Source organism: Mustelus asterias, chromosome 10, assembly GCF_964213995.1.
Source record: "Mustelus asterias chromosome 10, sMusAst1.hap1.1, whole genome shotgun sequence".
In the NCBI taxonomy this organism is placed as follows: domain Eukaryota; kingdom Metazoa; phylum Chordata; class Chondrichthyes; order Carcharhiniformes; family Triakidae; genus Mustelus; species Mustelus asterias.
This window is the reverse complement of record NC_135810.1, coordinates 30,446,420-30,468,886: the sequence shown is the minus strand read 5'-3', so window position 1 is coordinate 30,468,886 and position 22,467 is coordinate 30,446,420. Positions and strand designations below refer to the sequence as shown.

The 22,467-nt window shown below is 42.4% G+C and overlaps 1 protein-coding gene across 2 annotated transcripts in view; it reads right to left on the bottom strand.

The window, feature by feature from the left end:
• gpc5a (glypican 5a) overlaps positions 1–22,467 on the bottom strand; it is a 1,188,060-nt gene that overhangs the window by 822,624 nt on the left and 342,969 nt on the right. For both annotated transcript variants that reach the window (XM_078221643.1, XM_078221644.1), the window contains exons 4-5: positions 7,163–7,296; positions 1,934–2,059 (exon numbers count right to left, since the gene is read on the bottom strand). In XM_078221643.1, the coding sequence (XP_078077769.1) occupies positions 1,934–2,059; positions 7,163–7,296 (260 nt within the window). The remainder of the gene's footprint in view (positions 1–1,933; positions 2,060–7,162; positions 7,297–22,467) is intronic.

Genomic DNA, 22,467 nt, shown 5'->3' with positions numbered 1-22,467 from the left:
AGCAGTACTAATCACAATGGTGTGAACCCAATTTGGGTGTTATATCCCTGTTCATTACAAGACAACTCAAACATACTCCATCTAGTCAAACCCTGTTAACATCATCAGAGATTCTCAGTGACACTATAAAGATAATGGCCAAGGTTCTCCCAAAACAAAACTAAGTGCCCAACAGGTAGGAAAACATGAGAATTTCCCATATGTTTTTTGGGTGCACTTACCGGAACGAATCTCTGACACTATGCAATGCAGAGTGCCTTAGAGTGATTCATGCTGTAGAGTGATGAGGCGGGGCTTCATCCCGCTGGAGAGCTCATAGTGCTGAGCGGGTCACTGCGCATGAACCAATCCGTCAGTGTGGAGATCGGCGCATGCGCACTGCCCCCCCCATCACTGGCCTTCCGTTCGCTGGTCTCCCCCTCCTGATTGCTGGCCTCCCGACTCCCCCCTCGATCGCAGGCCTTCCCGACCCACTGCCACCCAAATGGCTGGCCTACCGGAACACCCCCTTGAACTAGCCTTGATCTGCCCCTCACCGGACCATCCCCAATCCCCCACCAGCCCCAATCTATCCCCGATGGCCATTCCCAATTCCCCCCCACCCAATGGCCAGCCACAAGCCACCCTCCCCCTTGGCCAGTTTCGGTCGCCCCCTTACTCCCTCCCCCACCGATCCCATTTGCAGAGTGGCAGCAGGTTTCCCCACCACCACCAATCACCCCCAATAGGCCCCGCCCCGGTATGCTCCACCCTCTCTGACCCCGCCCTCTTGGCACTGCCGATTTCCATTGTGGAGCTGATTGCGCTAAAAGGAGGGCCTCAGAAACTCGCCATCAGCCGGATGCCGGCCGCGAATCTCGCTAAAGGCCCCCCACTGTTGTCTCCCGACTCAGCGCAATGGGCTGGGAGAATCACAGCCAATATGATGAAGAGACTTTTAGTTGCTTGGTAAGATAGTATTACTGAGAGAAATACATGCTTTTGGAGCTTCGGCCTAAATTCCCCGACCTTGCCAGCAGCTGGGATTCTCCGGTCTCGCTGCAGTGCATTGAGATTTAGCTGAGCATCAAATTCTCCGTTCTTTCTGGCAGTGTGTGAATGGCCGGAGAATTCCAGTCTTTTTGTCTTACAATTATCAGGACAGATGTAAGGATACTAAATTTCAAAGCGAACAACAATTTATACGACATGAGAAAAGGGTGCAGATTGGTGGCAAGTCAACTCTGATTGGTTAAGATGTTGCCGAGGTGGATGCACCAGAATAATGGATGATATTATAGTTATCACTGTCACATCTGTTTCACAATTATATGTCGATATTTGAAAACACAAATATAATTACAATTTCAATCCAAAAGATAGTCATTGAAAAATTACATTTGATCTTTTGTGATTTTAATCTTGCATTCACTGTAAATTCAATAGCATTAACTATAACCAGAAATAATTATATAATGTAGAACGAACCATTTTGATCAAACAAGTAGTCTCACAACACGAGGTTAAGTCCAACATGTTTATTTGGAATCACGAGCTTTCAGAGCGCTGTTCTTTCATCAGGTGAGTGGAGAGGTAGGCTTCACAAACACAGAAAATATAGACAAAGACACAATTGCAAGATAATGGTTGGAATGCCAACCATTATCTTGCAATTGTGTCTTTGTCTATATATGCCGTGTTTGTGAAACCTACCTCTCCACTCACCTGATGAAGGAGCAGCGCTCTGAAAGCTCGTGATTCCAATTAAATCTGTTGGACTTTAACCTGGTGTTGTGAAACTTCTTACTGTGCCCACCCCAGTCCAGCGTCGACATCTCCACGTCTTGATCAAACAAGTTGAACAACAAAGTCTTGATATAATTAGAATAATTAAAAAAATACTAATCACCAATCAGCCTCCAGCTCAGAATCCCAAAACTAGAACAGATCTCACCTCTTCACGACATCATCTCCACTCCAGCAAGTTAGTCCATCAGCAGCTGCTAAGTCATTGACACACAGCTGATCAGCCAATCCTCCATATAGAGCCCTATATAAACGCAGACTATTGACGAACTCTCTGAAACACACAGAAAATACAATGATTCAGAAAAATGTATAGCTTGCCAAATCATGTGTGACTCATTCGCAAAATTGGTAAATATGTCATACAAATAGTTTTTTGAGATGGAAATGTGAAAGTTGAACCTAGAAATGCTGGTGAAATGCGTTGTAAGAAGTCTAACAACACCAGGTTAAAGTCCAACAGGTTTATTTGATAGCAAAAGCCACTAGCCTTCGGAACAGGCTGCCCCTTCGCAGGTGGGTGGGAGTTCTGATTACAAACAGGGCACAAAGACACAAATTCAATTTACATGAATAATGATTGGAATGTGAGTCTTTACAACTAATCAAGTCTTAAAGGTACAGACAATGTGAGTGGAGCGTTGAGGCAGGCAGTTCACAATTGATGACATTCCGATGTCTGTTATTTAATGAGAACATTAACCATTTATTTTAAATGAAATATCACACTAAAATCCAGTTGCTAATATTGGAAACCATCATTTTCAGATTTTAGTAGCGAAAAGTGCTACTTTTCTGTACCACTGATTGTCTCAGAACATTGATAAGTTAATCTCTCAAATATGTGAAATTGTAGGGAAATATGTGTCTTTTTATTTTTAAAAAAAGCAGATTAATGGAACAAAACCATTCGGAATAAATTTGTACACATTTTTGGAACAAAAATTGCCATTTTCACTGAATTTGATCTATATGACAGGTCAGGCAGGAAATCTCTGAACGTACTTGAATTTGCATAATTATAGCTATCAAATCCAACCAGCTAAAGAAAGTTAGATATAGTGAACCAACAGGACGGTCTTTTATCTGTTTCCAGGATAAGCTCATTACACCTACAACCAATTGCTCTCTCAATTTTTTTGTATATATGGCCTGCTTATTTTAATTCTTTTATAAGCCCATGAACATGCAGTATCTTAAAGGGGATAACTTGTGAGCACAGTACCAGCCAGGTTGCTGCACATTCATGAATACTCAAAACAAATAATGCCCACTTAAGGGCCTCATCCCGCTGCTATATTAGCCTAGTAGGGGGTGGGGAGGGTCACCATGTAGAGAACATGACAAGTAAATTCCTGAACGAGAGACCCAGCAGTAAGTAAGAGGGACCCACTGAGAGCCACCTTCTGCTTTTGCTGCCCATATGTCAGCATCCGTCCTTTGCAACCTGGGACCCCCATCCCACCATCACTCACCTGTGGCCTGGGATCCAGTGAGGATCCTGGGTCTCCGGTGTGTGTAATACCAGCAGCAGCCACCATTTCCCCACTGGCACTAGTGTTCAATAGGAATCGTAGTAGGTCGAGAAAAGACCATGCACAGGTCCATCGACCTTGGGTGGGATTTTCCGGTTTTGGGGCAAGTGTGGCTGGAAAATCCCACCCTCAGAGACATCATTAGACCATACAGGTCAGATTTCGCATGTACGTGATCAACATTACCCCTCTTAAACCCTCCAATATCTTTACTGATGAAGCAAAATGTTCTTAAATATTGTGAAACATCACCCTCTGTTTGCTGACCTATATTATAGGAGTGGTGACCTATATTATAGTGTGGTGTCTTGGTCACTGTTCAGGAGAACAGTGACCAAGACACCACACAACCCTGCCACAGCAACCTCTGCAAGACGTGCCGGATCATCGACACAGATGCCATCATCTCACGTGAGAACACCATCCACCAGGTACACGGTACATACTCTTGCAACTCGGCCAACGTTGTCTACCTGATACGCTGCAAGAAAGGATGTCCCGAGGCATGGTACATTGGGGAGACCATGCAGACGCTGCGACAACGGATGAATGAACACCGCTCGACAATCACCAGGCAAGACTGTTCTCTTCCTGTTGGGGAGCACTTCAGCGGTCACGGGCATTCGGCCTCTGATATTCGGGTAAGCGTTCTCCAAGGCGGCCTTCGCGACACACGACAGCGCAGAGTCGCGGAGCAGAAACTGATAGCCAGGTTCCGCACACACAAGGACGGCCTCAACCGGGATATTGGGTTTATGTCACACTATTTCACATAAATATTTCTGCTTTTTTCCTCCTGAGTCTTTATCATGCGATCCTAGAATCAGAATTTATGTCACACTATTTGTAACTCCCACAGTTGCGTGGACCTGCAGAGTTTCACTGGCTGTCTTGTCTGGAGACAATACACATCTTTTTAGCCTGTCTTGATGCTCTCTCCACTCCCATTGTTTTGTTTCTTAAAGACTGGATTAGTTGTAAGTATTCGCATTCCAACCATTATTCATGTAAATTGAGTCTGTGTCTTATAAGTTCTGTTTGTGAACAGAATTCCCACTCACCTGAAGAAGGGGCTCAGAGCCTCGAAAGCTTGTGTGGCTTTTGCTACCAAATAAACCTGTTGGACTTTAACCTGGTGTTGTTAAACTTCTTACTATATTATAGATGCAGCTCACCAATGCCTCAAATTTAAAATTCTCAACCTCATGCTCAAAACTCTTCAAGGTCTCCCCTCCCTATCTCAGTAACCTCCAGTTCTACAAACATCTGAGAGCTTTGTGTTCCTCAAATTCTGGTGTCTTGTGCAGCTCTGATTTTCTTCACCATTGTCAACTGTGCCATCAGCTGTCTGAGCATAAATCCTGCAATCCCCTTCGAAAATATCTCTACCTCTGCAACTTGCCTTCCTTGTACACTTGTTATTTGAGTGAGCTTTTTGTTGTTTCCTTCCTTGGCTCATGTCAATCTTTGTCTGATTAAGTTCCTGTGAAGTACGTTGGGACAGTTAACTGCATTAAAAGTGATAAACAGTTGCAAGTTGTTGTTGCTGCAGTCTTCTCCAAATAAGACTGTTAATTTTGTGTCAGTTTAAATTAATTGTGTTAATTTTAGTTGTGAACTATGGGCCAGAATTTTCAGGTTGTTAACGCCAGCAGGATCTTCTTGTCCCGCTGACAGTATACCCCTACTCTGGGTTTCACAGTGACGAGAAGTGCATTAGCGTGAAACCCTATTGACAAAAGCAGGACGTGAAGATCCCATCACTGGCCAAAAGTGGGCCACCTCCTCCGCTGTGAAATGCCCAGTGGGTTGTGTAGATAATTCCGCCCTTAAACTTGTGTCCATGAAGAATCGCAAAGAGCTGCGACTGTGTGGAGTTTGCACATTCTCCTCGTGTCTGCGTGGGTTTCCTCCGGGTGCTCCGGTTTCCTCCCACAGTCCAAAGATGTGCGGGTTAGGTTGATTGGCCAGGTTAAAAAAATTGCCCCTTAGAGTCCTGGGATGTGTAGGTTAGAGGGATTAGCGGGTAAAATATGTGGGGGTAGGGCCTGGGTGGGATTGTGGTCGGTGCAGACTCGATGGGCCGAATGGCCTCCTTCTGCACTGTAGGGTTTCTATGATTTCTATAGTATTATCTTGCGACCTGAACCAAATATATGCATTTTTACACTATCGCATTATTTCAATCTCTCCAAAGGTGAATCAAGCAAATGCATTGTGAGACATGGAAGAGTTGTTAAGCTGCCTGGGTAAATGGGAAAGCTTCAAGCCAGTCAGAACAAATCCCCTCCCCTCAGTCAAGTCATGGTTCTGCACACACTCTGTCCTCTATTTCAATCTTGCCACAAAAGAATCTTGTATCAAAAGAAAAATATGGAAAAAAAAAGAAAAACAAAGGGGACATAAATGGAGAAAGCAAACCAAAAAAAGGGATTGAGGGATTTGACGAGAACCAAAGGCAGGGACAGAGAGCAACTACCAAAAGATGAAAGGATGAAAGGCATGTGAGCTAGGAGATGAGGGGAAACCTAATAAAGAGAGTTGGAACTGAAAAGGAGAGACTAACTCAGCGATCCAGAAAGGGAATTACACTGAATGAACGTAGAAGGGGTTGGGGGGGAATAAAACCTGCTAGTTAAAGCAAAAAACAGACAAGAGGAAGAGAGAGAAAGACAAATGTGGAGCGAGCAAGTGGGTAATTTTTAAAAAAGGACTTGCAAAAAGATTGCATGAATCAGATGAAACATGAACTCAAAATGAGCAGGCAGGGAGAATAATGAAAAGAAAGGGAACTGTTACATACTGAAAGAGTTAATAATCACATAAATGTAAAAATCATATAAGCTGCCATGAGAAAAACTACAGGTCTTTATTAAAGCAGACCCAGATAAGCAACAAAGCCAAGTTACAAGGGAGGAAACCCCAAATATAGTTTTGTTTATCTAACAAAGACTCTTAGGTTGTGAAAATTTATAAAATCAGACAACTGCAAATGGGAGAAATAATTTATATCTATAATCCCAGACACAAGCTAGGATGTTAAGGATAACTTGTAGCAATGATAAATTAGGTCAGCTAACATGATCAAGCCTTCACACGGATTAGATATTATAATTAAGCAGACGTGCAACGATTGTGATTGGTTTTTAACTTGTATCTTATGCATGATGTAACCCTAATGAATAGTTGTGAATGGATAGAGATAACTCCTATACTTAAATTGGTGTACGTTATTTGAATCTGGAAGTATATCTGCTTTTGTAAACCTGTATTCTGGACTCTGGCTTGCCACCAGCTGTTGTGCTGGGGTCCTTGCTATACTGAGTAATAAACAGCTATTTTAAACTCTGAAACTTGGTTTGGTTACTTGAAGGAACAAAGTCTGAACAAGATAAAAGGTTGAATACCAACAGCCCTGCAACACAAACTGAAGGGATGAAGTAAGAGAGATGGAAACGAATGAAGAAAATATGTTTTCTCCAGACTTCTCAGTGTCTCAAAATCAAAAGACAAAAAAGCATTCAAGCAATGTATTAAAATGTTCAGAACGCCACATCATTTGTACTTTTATTTAATATCAGGGATGATGTTACATGAATAAAACCAGCTGAGGGCAAACAAAATCTTATACATTATAAAGATAAAACATACATTTTGTTCCAAAACATTAGAATTTGCTTCAATAGAATTATGTATGCTGACATTAAAATACATTTTGTCATCCTGTGCCCGTTTAAAAAAAGATCTTAAATATTATAATCATATTTATTTGAAACATCAGTAATCTTTAGCTGCTGCCTGTAGAAAGATTATGAAGTACAAGTTACAGTGCTGAATCTTACTTTCTCCTGCTGGCTAATGTCTCCTCATTTTCCTTATGAGTGATTTTCAGTCCATGTTGATCACTGTAAGGATCTGGCTGGTAATCCAAAGATTGTGCGGGCTTTCGAACAGGATGTCCACAAGCTCTATTAACCTGCAGAGAAAATGACGGTGATTGACTTGTAATCAAAGACACTAAGATATGATCCAAATATAAAAAATGATTCCCACAATGAAATATTGGCTGCAGAAATAATTGAGACAACACAAAACACAAAAGTGCTTTCAAGATATTGGTCAGTTCTTAGATTAGATTATTACAGTTGAAAACGGTTTATTGGAATGTGTACAATATAGCACAAGGCCGAAATAGTGCTCCAGGCTAATCTAATAAGAAAGAGAATTAGCGGTTACTTTAGACCATATAGTTACAGTGCTCTAGAAATGTTATGACTAAAACTATCTAAATTAATTCAAAACCCATGATTTAAAAATCTGTTAAATAGACCTATTATTTTTGTTCTTTCTGTCATTGTAGTGCAAGGTTAACGCAAGTGTAACACATTTCCTGTTTGATACCTCAAGAATACTAATGTTTGTAGTTACCATAACGCTATTGTTTGTATTTAATCCTCTTCATTTAACATTTGAATCTCCAATAATTTGGACGGTGGTTTAAATCATGGGTAGTACAGTGTTGATTCTTCCACTGACTTAAGTCAAATAAATGACATGTGGACAATACAGTGACAAGAATTGTATGTTTGACACCATTCACTATTGATTTGAGTAATTACAAAGCACACATAAGGAGGAGAGTTTGGATATGGAATAGTCAGTGGTATTGAACCCAAGGAAATTATCTACTATTAAAACCCAGAAAGTGAATAACTTTCTAGACACCCTCATTCTACTTTCTTAACGACTGCAAATGTGTATAAATATAATATATATAATTGCATGAGTTAAACATTTGACAAAATTAAAATATTGAAGAAATACAGTTGTAATTTCAACAGTCTGAATTATTCTTAGCATGTACTTCATCTTATTCATATGCTATAATGAGTGAAACAAAAAATGTAACCAGTAACGAAATTTGGCATCAAATTAAATAAAAATCATACAAAAGTGCATTACAACATCAATATCTTCTTTGTCATGAGTCATTTTTATAAATTTGTATATTACTAAAGATGTTCCACATGGCATGTGCTTCCTATACACATTAACTTGGTGCAGTGGCAATGAATTTATTCATTTTAGCTGAATGAGATGAATTGCATAGAATTATCATCCTTCTAAATTTCCCAGATGTTCATCTGTTATACCATAATTAATAGATCATCGTTAGTTCTGTGGTATGTTATCCGATTCAGGGCACACATAAAGTCATTTATTTTTGTTGTTTTTTGAGGTGGATGCAGTGTTGGGAGAGAAACTGGACTGTTAGAAGGTGCAAACGCTGAATTCAGTTTTCACTCTGCCAGGAACCACATTTTTGTTCTGTTAGAGTAAATATTTAGTAGTCATGACTTCCTGGACCACCCTTGACTCTAATGACCTTTCATACTGATCAAAGCAATCTGGTTGCAATAGTATGTCAATTATGTTCTGGCCATCTGCCATTCAAAGAAGCCAAATAGATCATAGATGAACATCTAACCACTCAGTTATTAACCTACATAGACAACAATGTTTCCTTTTTATCGACTTTTCAAGGAACTTCAATGTTGCATAGATGGTTCTGTATTTTAACCTTCTAATCAATTGTAAAGATGTTGAATACAGCTTACATTGATAGCAGATGGATTGGTAATTCACATGGTTCCCCACCCGGACTTTGAAATATGTTTAAATGCAACCAGCTGGGTATATTTTTATGCCAAGGCAATTTATCAAACATAGTGAGTATTTAAGACTTGAGGTTTGATAGAATGCACTGAAGACAAAGGTTCCTTGTTGTGATTCTGTTCCATGCCACATTCATAGCTATCAGTGTTAAGGTACCAAAGAGCAACAAAATACTCAGAAACTACCTTAATTTGAACTAAAAAAATTAAGATTTTGAGATATATTTTGTAAAATTTTGTAAAATCTGCAGTTTTTTTAATGCAGCACATTTAATAAAACTACCAAGGCTGCAAAATTCAACTGCAATTTTCAGCACCATGAAAATTGAATGCCGTTTTACATCCAAAATAATGTCCGCTGTGAAGGTGCACAGTTCTGGTGCGAGCCACGGCAGGTGCCATTTTGGTGAGGACATGGTGCATGTAGGGAGCTCCTGCGAGAAGCAAGCAGACCGTGACATCAATCAGCATGTATCACTGATTTGATGCCATCTCTGCCCCTTTGGATGCTCTCTCTTAACCTCACAGAGCTGAACACAGAGAGAGTATCAGGAAGGAGCTGCCACCACAACTATTTAAAAGAATCATCAACTACTTCTATGTTAGTTGCTGATTGACCTCCACTGGTTCTCCCTGCAATTGTACCCAAGTATCTGGTGATTTCCAGAGTTGTTTAAAGTCTATAGTGAGTGGTGTGGCAGTGCTGTGGGACCTTTTCCTGTTTTCAAGGATTCTCTTTTTTAAAATTCATTCATAGGATGTGGGTGTTGCTGGCTCAGCCAGCATTTTATTACCCATCCCTGAGGGCATTTAAGAATCAACCACATTGCTGTGGATCTGGAATCATACATACGCCAGACCAGGTAAGTATGGCAGATTTCCTTCCCTAAAGGAGTTTTTACAAAATCAACAATGGCTTCATGGTCATCATTAGACTTTTTAATTTCAGTTTTTTATTGAATTCAAATTTCACCACCTGCCATGGTGGGATTCAAATCCAGGTCTCCAAGCATTACTTTGGGTCTCTGGATTACCAGTCTAATGACAATACCACTCTGCTACTGCCTCCTCTTGCTCCCTAATCCACTTGCTCCCAGACATGAGTGCAATAGAGTGTGCACTCTTAGCTTATTGAATGACAAGGAGAATGGGGAGAGGTGATGCAGAGCAAAACAAGTTGCTGAAAGAGGAAGGAGCAAAGGGCTGGGAAAGGTTCTCAACAGGAGAACAAATGTACCCAGGGCCTTCAGGCCCAATTTCCTACAATAACCAGGGTAAAAAACTCAACATATCTGCTTCAAAGAGGGCACCTTCACTGAAATCCACCATCTGATCAGATTGGACAGGTGGTTAACAGTGAGGCGGAGTGTCTTAGGCTACAAGAAGATATAGACAGAATGGTCAAATGGACAGGTAAGTGGTAGATGGAATTTAACCCTGAAAAGTGTGAGGTGGTACACTTTGGAAGGAGTAATTTGACAAAAAAGTATTCAATGAATGGTAGGACACTAGGAGGTTCTGTGGAACAAAGGAACCTTGGCGTGTTTGTCCACAGATCTCTGAAAGTGGAAGGGCATGTTAGTAGGGTGGTGAAAAAGACATATGGAATACTTGCCTTTATCAATCGAGGCATAGATTACAAAAGCAGATAGGTCATGTTGGAGTTGTAGAGAACTTTGGTGAGGCCACAGAGTACTGCGTCCAGTTCTGGTCGCCACATTATCGGAAGGATGTAATTACACTGGAGGGGGTGCAGAGCTGCTGTCTGGGATGGAACATTTAAGTTACGAAGAGAGGTTGGATAGGCTTGGGTTGTTTTTGTTGGAGCAGAGAAGACTGAGGGGGGGGGCGACCTGATCGAGGTATACAAGAGTATGAGAGACATGGACAGAGTGGACAAAGAGCAGCTGTTCTCCTTAGTTGAAGGGTCAGTCACGAGGAGACATAGGTTCAAGGGGCAGGAGGTTTAGGGGGAATGTGAGGAAAAACGTTTTTACCCAGAGGGTGGTGACAGTCTGGAATGCGCTGCCTGGGAGGCTGGTAGAGGCGGGTTGCCTCACATCCTTTAAAAAATAACTGAATGAGCACTTGGCACATCACAACATTCAGGGCTATGGGCCAAGTGTTGGCAGATGGGATTAGGCGTAGGTGAGAGTTCAGGTATATTTAATCTATTGATGCAGACTCGATGGGCCGAAGGGCCTTTTCTGTACTGTATGATCCTATGATTCTATGATCGGACAGAATTGCAAACTCAGAGCACAGTGAGGACAGTAGTGCCAATAAAAGTGAGCATTACAATGACCTTTTATACATCTGTCTCCTTCAACCATGAAGCAAGTTTGACTCCTTCCAAGCTGAAGTGAGTGACATTTGCAACATCACCCAATTTGTTGTCCACCGTAAGTGAGGTCACTGAGGTTCTGGGTTCTGTTTTCCAAGAGAGCTGAATATATTTTATTATCTCTTGCCAAAGAAAAGCAGCTGGAGCGAGCATATGACTTCACAAAGATTACAGGCTGCCTCATGGTGCAGGATTCATTGACTGCAAGAAGATCACTTTGCAGACAGTGCATGTCAACTCTAAGAAGGCCTGCAACCAGAAAGAATTCCACTCCCTTAAACTCCAGCTAATGTGTGACCACACACAATGTATCATGTAGGTCAATGCCCAGCATCTGAGTATGAATCATGATGCCTTCATTCTGCAGCAGCTTGCTGTTCCACCTGCATTTGAGTCACTACAACAAATCAGCGTGTGGTTATTGGGTGGCCAGGAATATCATGTGGCAACATAGCTCATGACATCATTCCTCAACTGATGCACACATCAACACCGTACATGAAAACAAACTATTTGGGTGCTTAAACAATGCTTCCACGGTCTGAATTGCCTGCAAAGAATCCCTGCAAAGAGCTTGTAAAGACACATGGTGATCTGTTGCATGTTGCACAACCTTTCCATCATGAGGGTTTAGCCCTTGCCATTAGTTATACAGCAACCAATTGAAGAGGAGCATGGGTAGTGACTCGGCAATCCTAGAAATGGATTTGAAACAGAGAACAAACACAAAACAGTAAACAGTCTGAGTAACTCCTCCATATGGAAAATATGAGCAATAGGGATAATCAAAGCAAAATTTGACTCTGGAGCGTCCATTGGTTTCCTCACATTGCAGGGTGCCATTGACTGCGTGGATGTGGCTTTGTATGAGTCGCATCGTGAAGCTGAAATGTACCGAAACAGCAAAGATTATCACTCACTAAATGTGCAGTTGGTGCGATCATGCTCAACACATCATGCTCACAAATATCTGTTATCCTTGTAGCAGTCAGAATGCATTAATTTTGTGGCAGCCTGATGTTCCAGCAATCTTACAGTCATCATGTCAAACCAGAGGATGATTGCTGAACAACAAGGGCTCCCTATTCTAAATCAGGCTCATGACTCCCCACCTTAACTCAACTGCGCATGGCCAGCATGCATACATGCAGAACCATATTGCCATAAGAAACTTCATGATGATTAGAATGTTGAAGCAACAATTCTGCTTCATCAACTATTCAGAAAGAGCCCTCCCATGCTTACTGGAGTGGATGCTTTAATTTGTGCTGCATCCTCCACAACCTGACCACCATGAAGGCACATCACTTGCCATCAGAGATTCACCAGCAACCTCAAGAGAAGGAAGAGTGGAGGAGGAAGACAAAGGGAGGTCATAGTCAGCACATCCACATTTCAGATGGGTGTCTATGAGCGTCTTATCCGATTTTGGTTCCCATGACTAGAGTCCCAAATTATTATTGATAAACTGTCCCACACCTTACCATCCCTCATATATAGACCACAACAGCATTCTGTTGCTCGCAATGCGAAAGTTAAAAAAAAACACCACAAAATGCTATGGCACAGTGCTTCTAAGCAGAACCTGGGAGAGAGGTGCACAATATGCCAAACATCAGTGTCAAGGGGCTCAGGGTACTGGCTCGTTGACCTAATTCATGGAGTTCTTGTCGATGTCCTGAGTCAGACCAAGCAGCAAGAGCTGATCCAGAATAATCTGCAGCCCTCTCTGGTCATCCAGCATCACTCCTCCTCATCCTTCATTGTTTTGATAGGAAGATACCTGGGCTGAATTGTTTGAGAGAGGATTTAAGATGCTGCAGTTTTATCTAGGCAAGAACATGGAGCTGAATGTTTCTGCATAATGTTATGAAAGAATTAAGCTGTGCAATGACTCCTGACAAGGCACCGGAACACGAAACTCACATTTCACCCTCCTGACAATGAAATTACATTTAGCCACTGCAATAACTTCCCTCAGGCAATGAAAGATGACTGTGAAAGTGCGAAATTTAGGATACCAGATGTGTTTATACATAATCGATTCCTAAGTTCTTTTCAGTGGCACTGTCAGTACAGAATTCCCAGGAGTGATGATACAATGAGACCTTATTACAGTTTGTGGAAGGTAGGAATACAAAGCCTGCACTCTTGAGAAAAAAATCTTGCCTCACATGTTCTTTCTATCTTGGCAAATTCCATGTACATTACTGGGACAAGTCACTTACTCTGAATGTGGACGTGCCCCCAACATCTGATCTAACAGAGCTTAATAACATCATTATTTATCAGTGATAGAAAATATATCCATTCATTAGTATATATACATCTGGTTTAAAACTTCAACTGAATCTGAACAGGTATTTTTGTACTGTTTGTGTATATGTAACCCCACTATTTAAAAAGGGAGGTCGAGAAGACAAGGAATTATAGACCAGTAAGCCTGACATCGATAGATGGGAAAATTCTAGAATCCATCATCAACGATTTTATAGCAAAATACTTGGAAAGAAGTGGCAGAATTGGAAGAGTCAGCATGGGTTTATGAAAGAGGATGCTTGACAAATCTACTGGAATTCTTTGAGGATGTAACTCGTAGAGTTGACGAAGGGGAACCAGTGGATGTGATTTATCTGGACTTTCAGAAAGCTTTTGACAAAATCCCACATAAGAGATTAGTGTATAAAATTAAAGTACATGGGGGTAGTATATTGAGATGGATAAAAACAAACTGGTTGGAAGACAGGAAACAAAGAATAGGAATAAATGGATCTTTTTCCAAATGGCAGGTAGTGACTAGTGGGGTACCGCAGGGATCAGTGCTGGTACCCCCAAATATCCACGATATATTATTTATTTAGATGAGAGAACTAAGTTTAATATCTCCATATTTGCAAATGACAAAAAGCTGGGGTGGGAAGGTGAGCTGTGAGGACGATGCAGAGATCCTTCAGTGCGATTTGGACAAGTTAAGTGAGTGGGAAAATGAATGGCAGATGCAGTATAATTTGGATAAATTTGAGGTTATCCACTTCAGTAACAAAAATAGGAAGGCAGATTTCTATCTGAATGGCCATAAATTAGGAGAGGAGAATGTGCAACGGGGATGTCCTCCTACACTAGTCACAGAAGATAAGCATACAGGTGCAGCAAGCATTAAAAAAGACAAATGATATGTTGGCTTTCATAGTGAGAGAATTTGAGTACAGGAGTTGGGATGTCTTGTTGCAATTATATAGGACCTTGATGAGGCCACACCTGGAATATTGTGTGCAATTTTGGTCTCCATATCTGAGGAAGGATGTTCTTGCTCTAGAGGGAGTGCAGAGAAAGTTTACCAAAATGATTAATGGGGTGGCAGGACTGACGTATCAGGAGAGATTGAGTGGGTTAGAATTGTATTCGCTGAAGTTCAGAAGAATGAGGAGGGATCTTAGAAACTTATAAAATTCTAACAGGACTAGACAGGGTGAATGCAAGGAGGATGTTTCCGATGGTGGGGGTGTCCAGAACCAGGGGTCACAGTCTGAGGACGCAAGGTAGACCATTTAGGTCAGGGATGAGGAGAAATTTCTTCATCCAGAAAGTGATCAGCCTATGGAATTCGCTACCACAGAAAATAGTTGAGGCCAAAACATTGAATGTTTTCAAGAAGCAGATAGATCCTTTGATCCCCTTCAGCACTTGAGCTGAAGGAGGTCAAGGATATAGGGGAAGCTATTGAGTTGAATGATCAGCCATGATCATAATGAATGGCGGAGCAGGCTTGAAGGGCTGAATGGTTTCCTCCTGCTCCAATTTTCTATGTTTCTATGATGGGAACTTTTGGGAGTTTCTGTGCTGAACGTGCACTTCTTCAGTGATGTAGGAAAAATAGGATACCTTCACAAAATAACTTTTGGAATCAAAGCATTTCAGTGGTTTAGAAAAGAGACAGTAACAAAAAGTTTAATATTCCACCAGAGTTCTGTTCAATGTTGGTGAAGAGCGTGTTCAGCAATTTTTATGGAAGAGATGAGTGGGATGGGCTAAACCCAAGAGGAGCGGGAAGGAATTAGACCAAAGCAAACAGAAAGGGACAATATAGGGAGGGAGAAAGTGGGAGGGTGGGAGTGGGGAGTAAGAAGATAAGGCAGAACATCTGATGGCCTGTTAGCAAGTAGCATTATTTTTCTCAGACTTTTGACATGTTAACAGCCCTCACCTATTGGAATGTTCGAGTGCTACTTCAATTGTTTATCAGCATGTCTTTATTGCAGACATGTGCCCTCACATCCAATATTAAAGGCTCTATATGGAGGTGACATTAATCCTGGCCAGAATCTAAACCATTGGGCCATCATCCCTTCAATCACACCTGGAACCTGGAGTTCTATATGTAAGTAGGTTTGATTGTATGCATGTAGCTTGTATTAGATAGCTATCCTTCACTTATTGCATTCGCTGCAGAAATAATTTTGTGGCATACTGTTTCTTTACTCAAGAGTTTGAGGCTCCTAAGTCCTGTCCTGCCTCCAACTTGCTGGTTTACACAGGAGAGTCAATGTTCTGTTTGACTATTAAAAAAAACACTTTCCTGGGTTTTTGTCTGGGCATAAATTCTGAAAGGTTGTTTTGCAATCTGAGTTGCAAATATTGAATCTTTTGCTCCACTATGAAGTTATTGTTCTGATGAAAGGTCGTCAACCTGAAAAATCGGATGGAATTTTCCACCCGATCCCGCGGCATGTTTTGCGGTGGCAGAAGTAGCCCGCCATTGGCCAATGGTGGGATCTTCCTGCCCCGCTGCTGTCAAAGGGGTTTCGCATTATTTGCACCCTCCGCCACTAGGGAACATGCGGCAGGAGCTCACTGTCAGCGGGACCAGATGATACCACCAGTGAGAACAGCCAGAAAATCCCATCAGTTAATTCTGTTCCTCTCCACAGATGCTGCCTGACTTGATTAATTTTTCTACAAACTTTGTTTTTATTTCCAATTTCCAGCATCTAGATGTTAATGGGATAATTTCCTGTCAAATTAACAATATTGCTTGATGTTGTTAAGATACTATTGCACTCTGATTAATAGTCATAGTGGGATCACCGATAAGGCGTACACAAATTATGTCATTGCTGCTCTTTATATTAATGACCCCTGCTGCATATATTGGGTGATATTTGTAACCAGATGCGAACAATGAGGCTATAATTTTACTGGGACCTTTCTCTGATTGGTGAATCTTGGCAGAGGGAAAATAACATTCATTATTGGGGTTACTAGGAAGATAATCTAGCCATCCATCAAGGCAACATGTGCAAATCAGCACACATTACTCATCTTGCATTTGAGTCACCTGAAATTGTTGCAACCTCTGCCCTGTTGCTAGGAAATATTGGGCCCGATTTTACCATTTTCATTCTAAGTGCTGAATCTGGGCGTAATGCAGATCCGACTTAGAAATCTGCTTTCAGGCGCCCCCATATGCACTCAGCCTGAAAAAAACATCTCCAGTCCCATTCGCGCTGTGGGTGGAGCTTTGTGCGGCCGAAATGATCGGAGCTCTGAACTGCGCATGCGCAGTTGGAAAAAAATTTGAAAAAGCACGCCCCGGGTCAGATCGTTCGTGGGCCGCAGAAAGTGGAGAAAGCGGCCCGGGAGCTAAAAGCGGGAGCGATGGCCCCCACAGACATCATTGTCCTCCTTATCCACCCCCCCACACTGCTCAGACAGATCACCACCCCTGCCCCCCCTCCCCCCACAACAATCGCCCGCAGAGTGGCAGCGGACCCACCTGCCCCGCCCCCTCCACCAGAGATCCATCTGATCACCCCCCACCGGAGATCCATCTGTTCCGTCTCCTCCTCCTCTCCCCCCAACCATACAATGATCTGGCCTCACTCCCCTCCCCCCCCCAACCAGAGAATGATCTGACCCGCCTCCCTCCTCCCCGCCCCCTACCACTGATCTGAGTCAGAGAGCTGTTGGAAGCACTGAACTCGCTCTTCAGCAGCTGGAGCGCCCGATTCAGACTTTTATTTAGCAGGTCCATTACGGCGCAGTTCTGGATTGGCAAATGCGGTGGTAAAGGGGGAAATGCTGATAAAGTTGGGCGAGCAGTTCATTAATTCAATTTAAATGCATGCAAATGCAAACCTCCATCCCTTCTCATCACTTGCATTACTTCTTCCAGAGCAAGGTTGCCCACAACAGAGAGGAAAGATCCCAGGCCTGGCAGGGCACAGTCAACTTCATTGCTATCACAGAGTTCAAGGAGGTTGCAGTTGAGATCACTGGGAAGGAAAGGGATTGCTCCTGAGGGAAAGAGAAACCGGATTGTCTCAGCAACCCAATATCGCTCACTCCTCCAGAAGTTCATCAAATCCTGACAATCACAGTGAGTGAAACGCAGTCGTATATTCCTCATGTTCATCAACTAAAATTCGTATCGCTAGCTTTTAGGCACCTGCAGATCGAGGCCTACAACGGATACCACCAGAACTCCCAGCCCCAAGACAACATCCGAGGAGGAAGATAATGAACTGCCACAGCACTCATCCACACCCTGCAGTGTCACGGTGAAATTGAAAGGAAATTAGGAAAGCAAAGGGAGGGTATGAAAAAATATTGGCAAGTTAAAAATAAGGAAAACTTAAAAGGTACTTTATAAATACATGAAGAGCAAGAGGATAACTAAGGAATGAGTAGCATCAACCAGAGATCAGTAATGGGTTTGGAGACAGAAGACATGGGTATGGTTCTTAATAATTTGCATCTCTTTACCTTTGAGGGGCAAAGCAGATATTGTGGTTAAGGAGGGGGAGTATGAAATATTGGATAGGATAAACAAAGTGAAATTGGAAATATTAAGATATTTATCACCCTTGAAAGTGGATAAATCACCACATCTGTATGCAATGTATCCCAAATTAGTAATGGAAGCAAGAAAAGAAATGGCAGAAGCTCAGACCATCATCCTCCAATCTTCTCTCGCTATAAGTGTGGTGCATGAGGATTGGAGCACTGCTAACATACCAAGGGAGAAAGGGATAATATAATAGGTCAGTGAGCCTAATATCAGTGGTGGGCAAATTATTGGAATAAATTCTGACAAATAATGGCTTAAATCTTCCGGTCAGTGGCAATGCTGAGTGCATTAAGCCCTACTGTGAAGTTTTTTCCATCCCTACCATTTCCATTTTTTCCATTTCTTCTGGGATCTTCCAATTCCAGCTAAAGGAGAAATGAGCAGCAGGCACTCCAGGGTAACTTTAGGGAGCGTAGGAGAGTTTGGGGTGGGGGGGCGGTGGGGCACGGGAAAGAATATTGCTTCTTTTTAGGACAGGTAATTTTTTAAAGGTCACAATGAGTACGGGGTGAATGGGTTAGCGAGTGTATGGGTGAGTAGATGAGTGAGTAAATAAATAAATGGGTGAGTGAGTGAATGGGTAGGTGAATGTGGTGGCTAGGTGGGTAAGATGAGTTGGTTAGTGGGATATAGTCAGCTCAGGTGTAGCCATGTGGTCGGGGTGGGGTGCATTTAGTTGGTTTGTGGAGGGGTAGTGGTGTCAGGTAGTTGGGAGATAAATGGGTCTGGTCAGATCGTAGTTCGATAGTTGGGGGATGGGGTGGTGATTGTGGGGTCAACTGTCGCGCTCAATTGAGTTACACATCTGTTATTAAACTATGTGACCCGAATTTTCCATTCAGGTTCAGAACCCGTCTTACCAACCATGGTCAGACAAAAAAAGGAGCAGCGCTCCGAATGCTACCAAATAAACCTGTTGGACTTTAACCTGGTGTTGTTAGACTCCTTACAGACAAAAGAAAACACTCCAATTTTTCAGGGTGATTTTACAATGGAGGATCCTGCCTGAGCTGAGCCACTGCAGGAAACCTCAGAGGGAGCGGCAGACAGGATCTGCACACGTGCCTCACTTTTGCAGCACTAGCTGCCAAATACTGCATCACTCCTTTAACATTCAATGACACACATACAAAAATAACTTAATACTTCACAGATCATTGTGTTTTGCTGAAAAATACTTTTTGCAGCACTTTACTCAAGCAACTGTTAAATTGTGTTTTAAGATTCCTTTTGATCTCCACTTGACTGCTTTATCAGAATGTGTTTCGCGTCTTATTCAGCATATATCTCCAAATGACTTACTGCTGATATAATCAACTCAATAAACCTATATTAATGTTACCATCTGGCATCTCTTCCTGTAATTATGGAGTGCAAGGAGGCCACCAAAATAATTTACAACTTCTATACATAGTAAAAATATTAAATGAGAATTGCAGGATTTAAATAATTTAGCAGGTTTAGTAAAAAAAAAATCACTGTTGTGTCTTTTAATCTTTTTTACTCCCTCATTGACCTCTTTCTGTCTATTCTCCCCTGCCTGGAATGCTTAGATAGGATGGTGAGTGTGTAAATTTATTTTGCTTCAAAGAATGTGCATCAGGAGTGCACAAATTAAATTGTATACAAATTTTGATCAAAAGTCCTGATTTGTTTTGCTGAACTGAATGATCTCCTGGAAGTGCCAAAAGAAATGCATATATTTTTGAAAGAAAGAAAAGGTTTGCATCTTCTATAACTCCAGGATGCTCCAAAGCTCTTTGAAGGGAATGAAATATTTTTTTAAAATGTTATTTAATGTTATAATGCAAGAAATGTGGCAGTGTATTTGTGTGCTGCAAGGTAGCACAAACAGCAATGTGATGATATTCAGATAATCTATTCTTCAGTGTTGAGTGGGGAATAAATATTCGCCAGAACACTGGGGAGAACCATTTGCTCTTCTCTGAAATAGTGTCATAGTCCCATTCCTTCCACCTTAGAGGACAGACTTTCCATGTCTCATTCAACAACAGTACCTCGGAAAGTGCAGCACTCACTCAGTACTGCACTGGAACATCTATCTAAATATTACACTTAAGTCCTCAGTATCGGATTTGAACCCATAACCTTCTGACTCAGGGAGGAGAGTGTTCCCATTGAAACACAACTAAATTAACTGGTATTGAAAATGGAGGCATAACTATTTTGCACTATTTGTGGACTGACACAAATTTACACCATTGTCGTTTCATTCACAACTGGCTACTGTTGATTGTGCAAACTGACTTGAAGGAATGGTTAATAGTAGAATTCATAGAGGAACTATCTAGTGGATATAGGGGCTGACTGATTGAACGACTGAGTTTTTACTGCGAAAGCATGGAAATGGTTTTGACACAAACATGGGCAGCATACAAATTGAATGTTCTGACTGCAGTCTACTATGCCAATTCACATATCCAGTGGTGAAGATGAAAAGTTGCCCAACATGGCAATATGGCTAGAAAAGTAGTGTGGAAGGGAGCAGTCCAGATTGCTGTGATTGCTGGTTTAAGCTCTGTGACAGAGGAAGCTGTGAAGACAGGACAGCTAAATCTGAAATGGATTGGTACCAATGTCTTTGCATGAGGGAGAAATCTATCAGAGAGATAAGATTTGAATAGTAAATTGCATCTTTAATGTCCAGCTGTACGAATGGAATAAAAAGGGGGCTCAATTTCACATCTCAGCAAAATGACTGCAACTTGATCAATGCAGCATTGGCCGCAATTTTCCGGCCAAATTGCACCCAACGCAGAATGCATTAGAGTGGCGCTGGGCTGGACAATCACAGGTGAGTGGTTTAAAGCGTTCTGCGTCGGCATGAAACCTTGTCGACCTCCCACTGCTCTCAAACATAATCTGGTTCCTACCCATAAAGAGTGGGAGTCAGATCAGCATATTTAAATGATCATTTAGATTTGGTAGGTGGGATTTTCTGGCCGTTCACGCTGGCGGGACTTTCTGGTCCCGCGGCAGTGAACGGAGATTTGGCTTAGCAGGGTGCGAACAGCTGGAAAATCCCAGCCGCTGAGTCTGTTTGAGGTCAATTCTTCTCTTGGGATTTTCCAACTGTTGGGTGGAGCGGGAACCCGGCGAGAATCACTACTGGTCTCCACACAGATCAGGTGTGATGGCCACGCTGGTGGGTCTCAGAGGCCATTGAAGCCCCTGATGGTTGGGGCATGGCTGGGCATTGCCCATCTGGCACTGCCAGTTCGATAGTGCCAACCTGGCACTGCCAGGTTGCCAGGGTCAGAGCTAAGGGGCTGGGGAATGAGGGGCTGGAGCATGAGGGGGCTGCGGCATGAGGTGGGTATCATGAAGGGGGGTGCATGAAGGGGAGTCATGAAGGGGGACATCATGAAGAGGGTCATAATGGGGAACCCACTGGGAGGGCCCAATGCCCGGATGCCAGTGATCTTTGTTGGGGAGGAGGTGGGTAAACATCCCTTCAGTGAGGGGAGGGGTGTCTCTGCAGGGAGTGAAAGTGGTTCACAGTTTCAATTTGAGATCGGTTCGCCCTTTTAAAAGGACGCCCAACTTCTGTGAAGCTGGGCTTCGCAGCATGTTTCGGTCCCGCCCCTCTCAGAATCATTGCAAAACTTGCCATCTCCCAAAAATTAAGTGTGGGAAAACTGTGATATGATATATGCTGGCATGTCCACCACAGGTCTGTGATGATACTGTGCCTTTAAGAAATGTATTTGAGCCAAGTTCTTGTGCAGGGTCTGTTGTAGCAGTTCTATGCATATGGTGCTGTTCTGTCTACTAGAATCCTGTTTGCATAATTGCTTCTAATAGCTTGAATGTTGGCTTTAATCTGAACTAATGCTGTTCTGCTGTTTTCCCGTGAGACTTTGCAGAGTGGAACTTGATTGGGATGATTGGCAGGTATGGTCATGTAACGCAGGGAAGTTGGGCTTACACAGAATATTCAAGCTTAGATGCTGCTTTTGGAGTTGAGAGAGAGCCGTGTCTCTCTTTGCCCCTCTTTGAAGTTGGAGAATTGAATCTGCCAAGATATAAGTCTCTTTTTGGAGATTCTGCTGTATGACATTGGACCTTTCTCTGAGATGCTGTTTTGGAAGCTGCAGAGAGAGATATCCTTTTCTGTCTCTGAGGTCTGGAGACCAGGAGCTGCCAGAGGCTGGGATTGCTTCTCTGAGGTTTTGCTTTTTTGAGGATATATCCTTCTCTGAAAATTGCTGTCTGAATCTCTGTCCAGAAGCGTTAAAAAGCTGAAACTCCAGCATCACA